The sequence below is a fragment of the Clavelina lepadiformis genome, chromosome 2 (assembly GCF_947623445.1).
Source record: "Clavelina lepadiformis chromosome 2, kaClaLepa1.1, whole genome shotgun sequence".
Lineage (NCBI taxonomy): Eukaryota > Metazoa > Chordata > Ascidiacea > Aplousobranchia > Clavelinidae > Clavelina > Clavelina lepadiformis.
Window position 1 is genome coordinate 43,680 of NC_135241.1, and position 11,349 is coordinate 55,028.

At 37.9% G+C, this 11,349-nt stretch overlaps 1 protein-coding gene across 1 annotated transcript; it reads right to left on the reverse strand.

The window, feature by feature from the left end:
• Positions 1-10,463: 10,463 nt before the first annotated feature.
• Positions 10,464-11,349, reverse strand: LOC143446498 (uncharacterized). The gene is made up of 3 exons (XM_076946152.1): positions 11,286-11,349; positions 10,964-11,154; positions 10,464-10,901 (listed from the first exon to the last, which is right to left on the reverse strand). Exons 1-3 carry the CDS (start codon positions 11,347-11,349, stop codon positions 10,791-10,793), a joined length of 366 nt encoding a protein of 121 aa, XP_076802267.1. The 3' UTR covers positions 10,464-10,790.

Below are 11,349 nucleotides of genomic sequence, written 5' to 3' on the forward strand. Positions count from 1 at the left end.
AACTTGTCTAGACACCATTTCCTACGATGCTAACCCTCAATTTTAAGGGCGCTTTCACCTCTAAACCTAGCCCCTCAATTAAATGGAATATTTTTGCCAGATGCGACCGGTCATTAAGTCCTAACTTTGAAGATTTGGAAACCTGTATTGTATTGTATTTATTTGGTAGAGAACAATTTCACCATAGAGAACTTGTCCAGACACCATTTCCTACGATGCTAACCCTCAATTTCAAAAGCGATTTCACCCCTAACCCTAACCCATCAATTAAATGGAATCGTTTTTCTAGATGCGACCGGTAATTAAGTCCTACCCCTGAAGATTTGGAAATCGGTATTGTATTGTATTTATTTGGTAGAGAACAATTCCACCATACAGAACTTGTCCAGACACCATTACCTATGATGCTAACCCTCAATTTCAAAAACGATTTCGCCCCTAACCCTAACCCCTCAATTAAATGGAGTCATTTTGCTAGATGCGACAGATCATTAAGTCCTAACCCTGAAGATTTGAGAACCGGTATAGTATTTCCTTTATTTGGTAAAGAACAATTCCACCATAGAGAACTTGTCCAGACACCATTTCCTACAATGCTAACCCTCAATTTCAAAAGCGATTTCACCCCTAACCCTAACCCCTTAATTAAATGGAGTCATTTTGCCAGATGCGACCGGTCATTAAGTCCTAACCCTGAAGATTTGGAAATCGGTATTGTATTGTAATTATTTGGTAGAGAACAATTCCACCATAGAGAAATTGTCCAGACACTATTTCCTACCATACTAAACTTCAATTTTAAGGGCGCTTTCACCTCTAACCCAAACCCCTCAATTAAATGGAGTCATTTTGCCAGATGCGACCGGTCATTAAGTCCTAACCCTGAAGATTTGGAAATCGGTATTGTATTGTAATTATTTGGTAGAGAACAATTCCACCATAGAGAAATTGTCCAGACACTATTTCCTACCATACTAAACTTCAATTTTAAGGGCGCTTTCACCTCTAACCCAAACCCCTCAATTAAATGGAGTCATTTTGCCAGATGCAACAGGTCATTAAGTCCTAACCCTGAAAATTTGAGAACCAGTATAGTATTTCATTTATTTGGTAAAGAACAATTCCACCATAGAGAACTTGTCTAGACACCATTTCCTACAATGCTAACCCTCAATTTCAAAAGTGATTTCACCCCTAACCCTAACCCCTTAATTAAATGGAGTCATTTTGCCAGATGCGACCGGTCATTAAGTCCTAACCCTGAAGATTTGGAAATCGGTATTGTATTGTATTTATTTGGTAGAGAACAATTCCACCATACAGAACTTGTCAAGACACCATTACCTATGATGCTAACCCTCAATTTCAAAAACGATTTCGCCCCTAACCCTAACCCTTCAATTAAATGGAGTCATTTTGCTAGATGCGACAGATCATTAAGTCCTAACCCTGAAGATTTGAGAACCGGTATAGTATTTCATTTATTTGGTAAAGAACAATTCCACCATAGAGAACTTGTCCAGACACCATTTCTTACAATGCTAACCCTCAATTTCAAAAGCGATTTCACCCCTAACCCTAACTCCTTAATTAAATGGAGTCATTTTGCCAGATGCGACCGGTCATTAAGTCCTAACCCTGAAGATTTGGAAATCGGTATTGTATTGTAATTATTTGGTAGAGAACAATTCCACCATAGAGAACTTGTCCAGACACCATTTCCTACAATGCTAACCCTCAATTTCAAAAGCGATTTCACCCTTAACCCTAACCCCTTAATTAAATGGAGTCATTTTGCCAGATACGACCGGTCATTAAGTCCTAACCCTGAAAATTTGGAAATCGGTATTGTATTGTAATTATTTGGTAGAGAACAATTCCACCATAGAGAACTTGTCCAGACACTATTTCCTACCATACTAAACTTCAATTTTAAGGGCGTTTTCACCTCTAACCCAAAGCCCTCAATTAAATGGAGTCATTTTGCCAGATGCGACAGGTCATTAAGTCCTAACCCTGAAAATTTGAGAACCGGTATAGTATTTCATTTATTTGGTAAAGAACAATTCCACCATAGAGAACTTGTCCAGACACCATTTCCTACAATGCTAACCCTCAATTTCAAAAGCGATTTCACCCCTAACCCTAACCCCTCATTTAAATGGAGTCATTTTGCCAGATGCGACCGGTCATTAAGTCCTAACCCTGAAGATTTGGAAATCGGTATTGTATTGTAATTATTTGGTAAAGAACAATTCCACCATAGAGAACTTGTCCAGACACTATTTCCTACCATACTAAACTTCAATTTTAAGGGCGCTTTCACCTCTAACCCAAACCCTTCAATTAAATGAAGTCATTTTGCCAGATGCGACAGGTCATTAAGTCCTAACCCTAAAAATTTGAGAACCGGTATAGTATTTCATTTATTTGGTAAAGAACAATTCCACCATAGAGAACTTGTCCAGACACCATTTCCTACGATACTAACCCTCAATTTTAAAAGCGATTTCACCCCTAACCCTAACCCCTCATTTAAATGGAGTCATTTTGCCAGATGCGACCGGTCATTAAGTCCTAACCCTGAAGATTTGGAAATCGATATTGTATTGCATTTATTTGGTAGAGAACAATTCCACCATACAGAACTTGTCCAGACACCATTACCTATGATGCTAACCCTCAATTTCAAAAACGATTTCGCCCCTAACCCTAACTCCTCAATTAAATGGAGTCATTTTGCTAGATGCGACAGATCATTAAGTCCTAACCCTGAAGATTTGAGAACCGGTATAGTATTTCATTTATTTGGTAAAAAACAATTCCACCATAGAGAACTTGTCCAGACACCATTTCCTACAATGCTAACCCTCAATTTCAAAAGCGATTTCACCCCTAACCCTAACCCCTTAATTAAATGGAGTCATTTTGCCAGATGCTACCGGTCATTAAGTCCTAACCCTGAAGATTTGGAAATCGGTATTGTATTGTAATTATTTGGTAGAGAACAATTCCACCATAGAGAACTTGTCCAGACACTATTTCCTACCATACTAAACTTCAATTTTAAGGGCGCTTTCACCTCTAACCCAAACCCCTCAATTAAATGGAGTCATTTTGCCAGATGCGACAGGTCATTAAGTCCTAACCCTGAAAATTTGAGAACCGGTATAGTATTTCATTTATTTGGTAAAGAACAATTCCACCATAGAGAACATGTCCAGACACCATTTCCTACGATGCTAACCCTCAATTTTAAAAGCGATTTCACACTTAACCCTAACCCCTCATTTAAATGGAGTCATTTTGCTAGATGCGACAGATCATTAAGTCCTAACCCTGAAGATTTGGAAATCGGTATAGTATTTCATTTATTTGGTAGAGAACAATTCCACCATAGAGAACTTGTCCAGACACCATTTCCTACGATGCTAACCCTCAATTTTAAGGGCGCTTTCACCTCTAAACCTAGCCCCTCAATTAAATGGAATAATTTTGCCAGATGCGACTGGTCATTAAGTCCTAACTCTGAAGATTTGGAAACCTGTATTGTATTGTATTGCATTTATTTGGTAGAGAACAATTCCACCATAGAGAACTTGTCTAGACACCATTTCCTACGATGCTAACCCTCAATTTCAAAAGCGATTTCACCCCTAACCCTAACCCCTTAATTAAATGGAGTCATTTTGCCAGATGCGACCGGTCATTAAGTCCTAACCCTGAAGATTTGGAAATCGGTATTGTATTGTATTAATTTGGTAGAGAACAATTCCACCATACAGAACTTGTCCAGACACCATTTCCTACAATTCTAACCCTCAATTTCAAAAGCGATTTCACCCCTAACCCTAACCCTTTAATTAAATGGAGTCATTTTGCCAGATACGACCGGTCATTAAGTCCTAACCCTGAAAATTTGGAAATCGGTATTGTATTGTAATTATTTGGTAGAGAACAATTCCACCATAGAGAACTTGTCCAGACACTATTTCCTACCATACTAAACTTCAATTTTAAGGGCGTTTTCAACTCTAACCCAAACCCCTCAATTAAATGGTGACAATTACCAAATGTATCTCGCAACTTATACGGGTAACAAATTGCACGAAGTAACAATTACCAAATGTGTCTCGCAACTTATACGGGTATCAAATTGCACGAAGTAACAAGTACCAAATGTATCTCGCAACTTATACGGGTATCAAAATGCACGAAGTAACAATTACCAAATGTATCTCGCAACGTATACGGGTAACAAATTGCACGAAGTAACAATTACCAAATGTATCTCGCAACTTATACGGGTAACAAATTGCACGAAGTAACAATTACCAAATGTGTCTCGCAACTTATACGGGTATCAAATTGCATGAAGTAACAAGTACCAAATGTATCTCGCAACTTATACGGGTATCAAATTGCACGAAGTAACAATTACTAAATGTATCTCGCAACTTATACGGGTAACAAATTGCACGAAGTAACAAGTACCAAATGTATCTCGCAACGTATACGGGTATCAAATTGCACGAAGTAACAATTACCAAATGTGTCTCGCAACTTATACGGGTATCAAATTGCACGAAGTAACAAGTACCAAATGTATCTCGCAACTTATACGGGTAACAAATTGCACGAAGTAACAATTACCAAATGTATCTCGCAACGTATACGGGTATCAAATTGCACGAAGTAAAAATTACCAAAAGTAACTCGCAACTTATACGGGTATCAAATTGCACGAAGTAACAATTACCAAATGTGTCTCGCAACGTATACGGGTATCAAATTGCACGAAGAAACTATTACCAAATGTATCTCGCAACTTATACGGGTATCAAATTGCACGAAGAAACTATTACCAAATGTATCTCGCAACTTATACGGGTATCAAATTGCACGAAGTAACAATTACCAAATGTATCTCGCAACTTATACGGGTATCAAATTGCACGAAGTAACAAGTACCAAATGTATCTCGCAACTTATTCGGGTATCAAATTGCACGAAGAAACTATTACCAAATGTATCTCGCAACTTATACGGGTATCAAATTGCACGAAGTAACAATTACCAAATGTATCTCGCAACTTATACGGGTATCAAATTGCACGAAGTAACAAGTACCAAATGTATCTCGCAACTTATAGGGGTAACAAATTGCACGAAGTAACAATTACCAAATGTATCTCGCAACTTATACGGGTAACAAATTGCACGAAGTAACAATTACCAAATGTGTCTCGCAACTTATACGGGTATCAAATTGCACGAAGTAACAAGTACCAAATGTATCTCGCAACTTATACGGGTAACAAATTGCACGAAGTAACAATTACCAAATGTATCTCGCAACGTATACGGGTATCAAATTGCACGAAGTAAAAATTACCAAATGTATCTCGCAACTTATACGGGTATCAAATTGCACGAAGTAACAATTACCAAATGTGTCTCGCAACGTATACGGGTATCAAATTGCACGAAGAAACTATTACCAAATGTATCTCGCAACTTATACGGGTATCAAATTGCACGAAGTAACAATTACCAAATGTATCTCGCAACTTATACGGGTAACAAATTGCACGAAGTAACAATTACCAAATGTATCTCGCAACGTATACGGGTATCAAATTGCACGAAGTAACAATTACCAAATGTATCTCGCAACGTATACGGGTATCAAATTGCACGAAGTAACAATTACCAAATGTATCTCGCAACGTATACGGGTATCAAATTGCACGAAGTAAAAATTACCAAATGTATCTCGCAACGTATACGGGTATCAAATTGCACGAAGAAACTATTACCAAATGTATCTCGCAACTTATACGGGTATCAAATTGCACGAAGTAACAATTACCAAATGTATCTCGCAACTTATACGGGTATCAAATTGCACGAAGTAACAAGTACCAAATGTATCTCGCAACTTATACGGGTAACAAATTGCACGAAGTAACAATTACCAAATGTATCTCGCAACTTATACGGGTAACAAATTGCACGAAGTAACAATTACCAAATGTGTCTCGCAACTTATACGGGTATCAAATTGCACGAAGTAACAAGTACCAAATGTATCTCGCAACTTATACGGGTATCAAATTGCACGAAGTAACAATTACCAAATGTATCTCGCAACTTATACGGGTATCAAATTGCACGAAGTAACAAGTACCAAATGTATCTCGCAACTTATACGGGTATCAAATTGCACGAAGTAAAAATTACCAAATGTATCTCGCAACGTATACGGGTATCAAATTGCACGAAGTAAAAATTACCAAATATATCTCGCAACGTATACGGGTATCAAATTGCACGAAGTAACAATTACCAAATGTATCTCGCAACTTATACGGGTATCAAATTGCACGAAGTAACAATTACCAAATGTATCTCGCAACGTATACGGGTATCAAATTGCACGAAGTAACAAGTACCAAATGTATCTCGCAACTTATACGGGTATCAAATTGCACGAAGTAAAAATTACCAAACTGTATCTCGCAACGTATACGGGTATCAAATTGCACGAAGTAAAAATTACCAAATGTATCTCGCAACGTATACGGGTATCAAATTGCACGAAGTAACAATTACCAAATGTATCTCGCAACGTATACTGGTAACAAATTGCACGAAGTAACAAGTACCAAATGTATCTCGCAACTTATACGGGTATCAAATTCCACGAAGTAACAATTACCAAATGTATCTCGCAACTTATACGGGTAACAAATTGCACGAAGTAACAATTACCAAATGTGTCTCGCAACGTATACGGGTATCAAATTGCACGAAGTAACAATTACCAAATGTGTCTCGCAACTTATACGGGTATCAAATTGCACGAAGTAACAATTACCAAATGTATCTCGCAACTTATACGGGTATCAAATTGCACGAAGTAACAATTACCAAATGTATCTCGCAACTTATACGGGTATCAAATTGCACGAAGTAACAAGTACCAAATGTATCTCGCAACTTATACGGGTAACAAATTGCACGAAGTAACAATTACCAAATGTGTCTCGCAACTTATACGGGTAACAAATTGCACGAAGTAACAAGTACCAAATGTATCTCGCAACTTATACGGGTATCAAATTGCACGAAGTAACAAGTACCAAATGTATCTCGCAACTTATACGGGTATCAAATTGCACGAAGTAACAATTACCAAATGTATGTCGCAACATATACGGGTATCAAATTGCACGAAGTAACAAGTACCAAATGTATCTCGCAACTTATACGGGTATCAAATTGCACGAAGTAACAATTACTAAATGTGTCTCGCAACTTATACGGGTATCAAATTGCACGAAGTAACAAGTACCAAGTGTATCTCGCAACATATACGGGTATCAAATTGCACGAAGTTACAAGTACCAAATGTATCTCGCAACTTATACGGGTATCAAATTGCACAAGTAACAATTACCAAATATATCTCGCAACTTATACGGGTATCAAATTGCACGAAGTAACAATTACCAAATGTGTCTCGCAACTTATACGGGATACATTTGGTAATTGTTACTTCGTCCAACTTGATACCCGCATAAGTTGCGAGATACATTTCGTAATTGTTACTTCGTGCAATTTGATACCCGTATACGTTGCGAGATAAATTTGGTAATTTTTACTTCGTGCAATTTGATACCTGTATAAGTTGCGAGATACATTTGGTAATTGTTACTTCGTCCAACTTGATACCCGTATAAGTTGCGAGATACATTTCGTAATTGTTACTTCGTGCAATTTGATACCCGTATAAGTTGCGAGATACATTTGGTAATTTTTACTTCGTGCAATTTAATACCCGTATACGTTGCGAGATACATTTGGTAATTGTTACTTCGTGCAATTTGATACCCGTATACGTTGCGAGATACATTTCGTAATTGTTACTTCGTGCAATTTGATACCCGTATAAGTTGCGAGATACATTTCGTAATTTTTACTTCGTGCAATTTAATACCCGTATACGTTGCGAGATACGTTTGGTAATTGTTACTTCGTGCAATTTGATACCCGTATACGTTGCGAGATACATTTGGTAATTGTTACTTCGTGCAATTTGATACCCGTATAAGTTGCGAGATACATTTGGTAATTTTTACATCGTGCAACTTAATACCCGTATACGTTGCGAGATACATTTGGTAATTGTTACTTCGTGCATATTTGTACCCGTGCGAATTATAACTTACAAAAATTACGAACGCAATGCGAATGAAATTAATTTTTTGCTTTGGTACCTCAAGACACTTAGATATATCATTATTAGGGCAAGTTTTTGCAATTTTTGGAACTTTTTTTTACAGCTTTCGGCAGCTTCCTAAATACTCAGAATTTATGTAGTATGATGTTTTAAGCTTTTTGTAGGAATTTTTTTGTTGCAACTTTTTGCAACTTTTTTCTATTTTTCATGCAACTTTTTACTGCAACTTTAATTAAATATTGCGCAAAATGTAAAGGAGTGATTTAAAAAACATGCTATAAAACTTTTTCTAGTATATTTCTATTCTCTTTGCTTTGCATAACAAAGAGATATGTTTTGGATTAGCTGCCTCTCAATTTTATCTATGACGCAACAGTTGGCTTGCAAGCTAGAAGTTTAACAACCCCAGCCAAGCACGACAGTGCCCGAACTAAATTAGAATTGGAAGTATGACTTGGCTTTTGGCCAAGCCCGCACAAACGGAAACAGGTTGTGTCTAGTCTTTCGAGGTCAGTTTTTGTTGAGATTGCTTAGTTAGTTGCAGACCTTGGGGGTTTGGGGTGGGGTATTTGACTTGTTTTGGGGGGAGGGGGGGTTAACGCTTTGCTATTTGGCTTTTTGTGGAAACTTATTTCCGCATTGCGTTATTTTCTTGCTGCGTACCGGCAAAAAAATGTTATTTTCGTAGGTCTCGCCAGGCAGTCTGTGAAATGGGAAAGTACCAAATTTGATAGCTCTACAGGAGCTGACAGCGAAATCCTGTCATGTAGGTTTTAAGAATTTTATGAATGCAACTATAGCGTCATTGTGCGCAATGAAGGTTGAAGGCTTGCACTTGCCTATGTAGTCTGTATTAAACGCAACAAATCACAAATATAGCAAATTCTACGCAGGTACTTACTTTAACGTGCTTTTCTATGTATGTGTCCAAGCTGAAAGCGTGCAAATCCTCAAAACTGCAGTTAGAAACTATTCTTTGCAGAATAGATTTCTGCTTTTCCGCATCGACCATGTGTTTTTCCCCTCCGTCGACGGATTTCAAATAAAGCGAGAAATTTCTGAAGCAGGCAGTCCAGGAAAAACGGACTGTTCGGTTCAGGCGACTGAACAGACAATAAGTGTTATAACAATACACATACAACTAAAAGCGCAGCATGTTCGTGAAGCACTTCTTCTCTTTAAATATTGCTACATACATATCTAGACAAGCAACTACCTTTGCTGTATTATCACGTCGCCGTTTATCAAGTGACATTACTAGCTCCTTCAGTTGTGTGTCATCCTTATCATGTTTCGCACCTTTCAGGTGTTTCACCAGATGCTTTACATATTTATCGCATAAGGGGCACTTTTTCTTCCCTTCTCCAGACAGCTCATTGTATGATATTTTATGAACGTCTCTTCAATGACGACCAACATTCATCACCATTTTTTCGCATATGCTTAAAAACATAAAAGTCACAAAATAAACTAGGAAATAATGTTTTCAGGGCAGCTAAATAAAAACCATACCTGCAGTATTTTGCCTTTCTTCTGTGGTGACGCTTCTTCCCCGGCACCTCCTCTGCACCACTATGCTCCGACACTTCTTGCCCTGCTGCCTCTTCCATCTCTTCTTCTGATTCCCGTTCGATACTTTTCTTTTCGCTTTCATCATAAAACAAAGCATTTTAAGTCAACACAGTTTACATAGAGCATGGTAATTTTTAAAATATCGCGTAAGTTCAAGCCATGTTACTCACAGACTAACTGTCGATGCGTTGTAGCATTACTGATGCCACTATTTCTTGGGCAGTCACGACTTCGGACGTTGAGTCGGCGAGGCTCCTAAAATAGCAGACATGGAACAACTTACCAATTAATGTAAAAAATATTTAAAAAAATAAAAATGCAACTCAAATTCGGTTTCTATACATAAAAAAAAACAATTTGAATGCTAACATTAACTGGCTTACTTATAATCAAGATGTAATTCCTGGCCAACCTCGCCCATACTTTCGATTGTGCTTTAGGCGAAATTAGACCTCTGTAGGTCTTTATCTTTAATTGAATAATTGCGGCCCTCTTGAACTGAGCTGCAAAAGAAACATTTTCACCTTTTTCTGCTACTAACTGGCACACACTTTACGAAGAAATCTTTACGAATTTGTGTCAAGAACAGAGTGAAAGAAAAAGTGAAAACTCTTAGCCAAAACCTTGTACTAACGATCTCATTTTCTTCTTTCGAGTTTCAGTATAACCAGGCTCTGCATCCTTAAAGTTCTTCGGAATTTTCTTTTTTTTTTCATTTAATAAGCTACAAATAAAACGACAACAATTTATAACTTGTAAATCAACAGAATTTACAGAACGAATAGCTACGCACCCTTTTTGGCAACTTTGAAGGACTGATGATCGTGTCCACGTCGTCATCAGATGACGACCTGTGTGACAGAATGCTTTCGGTTTGAGGTCGCGGTAAATTTTTCGCCACCTCCGGCCAACTTCAACCCTCGCTGCATCTTTTTTCCGCAAACTACTTTGCTCATTTATGGGGAATATTATTTCAAATTTCTTTTCCGTTGAACCGTACAAGGTTGTCCAGCCCTTCCTTCAACCAGCCAGGCATAACAATTGTTGCATACCCATATTTTGCGAATGTTTTGTGATCTTGCACCTGCATTAAAAACATCTCTTTTTTAATAGTTTTCTACATGAAAGGAGAATGTGGTGACTTACCCGAATAATCCAACGTCCTTTCCTGGTCCGGCAGCCATGGTTAAGTTCTTCCACGAGCATGTTGCGGACCGCACTTGTCCGCTGCGAGTTTTTGATTATCTGATAGGCCATGAGGATTTCCCCATGGTGCTTCTCACCTCCGCTCCGGGATCGTTTTCCCAGAGTGCATGTTTGTAGAATATAGTGAGTTACTGTATCAACGAAAAATGAAACAATCAATATTAGATTTGTTTAATATCTTGCAGCCTACAACCGACAATTTAAAACAGGAGCTAGGCCTAAAGTATGCTAAAACAGAGCAACTAACTGAACAGTACCTCACTCCACGTGCGTTGCTGAGAAGTGAAGGTCAGTCTGAGAAGTGAACTGGGTTGATTGCATTTCAT

Coding starts and splice junctions, on each gene's coding strand:
- LOC143446498 (XM_076946152.1), bottom strand. CDS start 11,349: ATGAAATGCAATCAACCCAGTTCACTTCTCAGACTGACCTTCACTTCT. Junction 11,155..11,285: donor TTCTCAGCAACGCACGTGGA/GTGAGGTACTGT, acceptor TCGTTGATACAG/TAACTCACTATATTCTACAA. Junction 10,902..10,963: donor AAGGACGTTGGATTATTCGG/GTAAGTCACCAC, acceptor TTTTTAATGCAG/GTGCAAGATCACAAAACATT.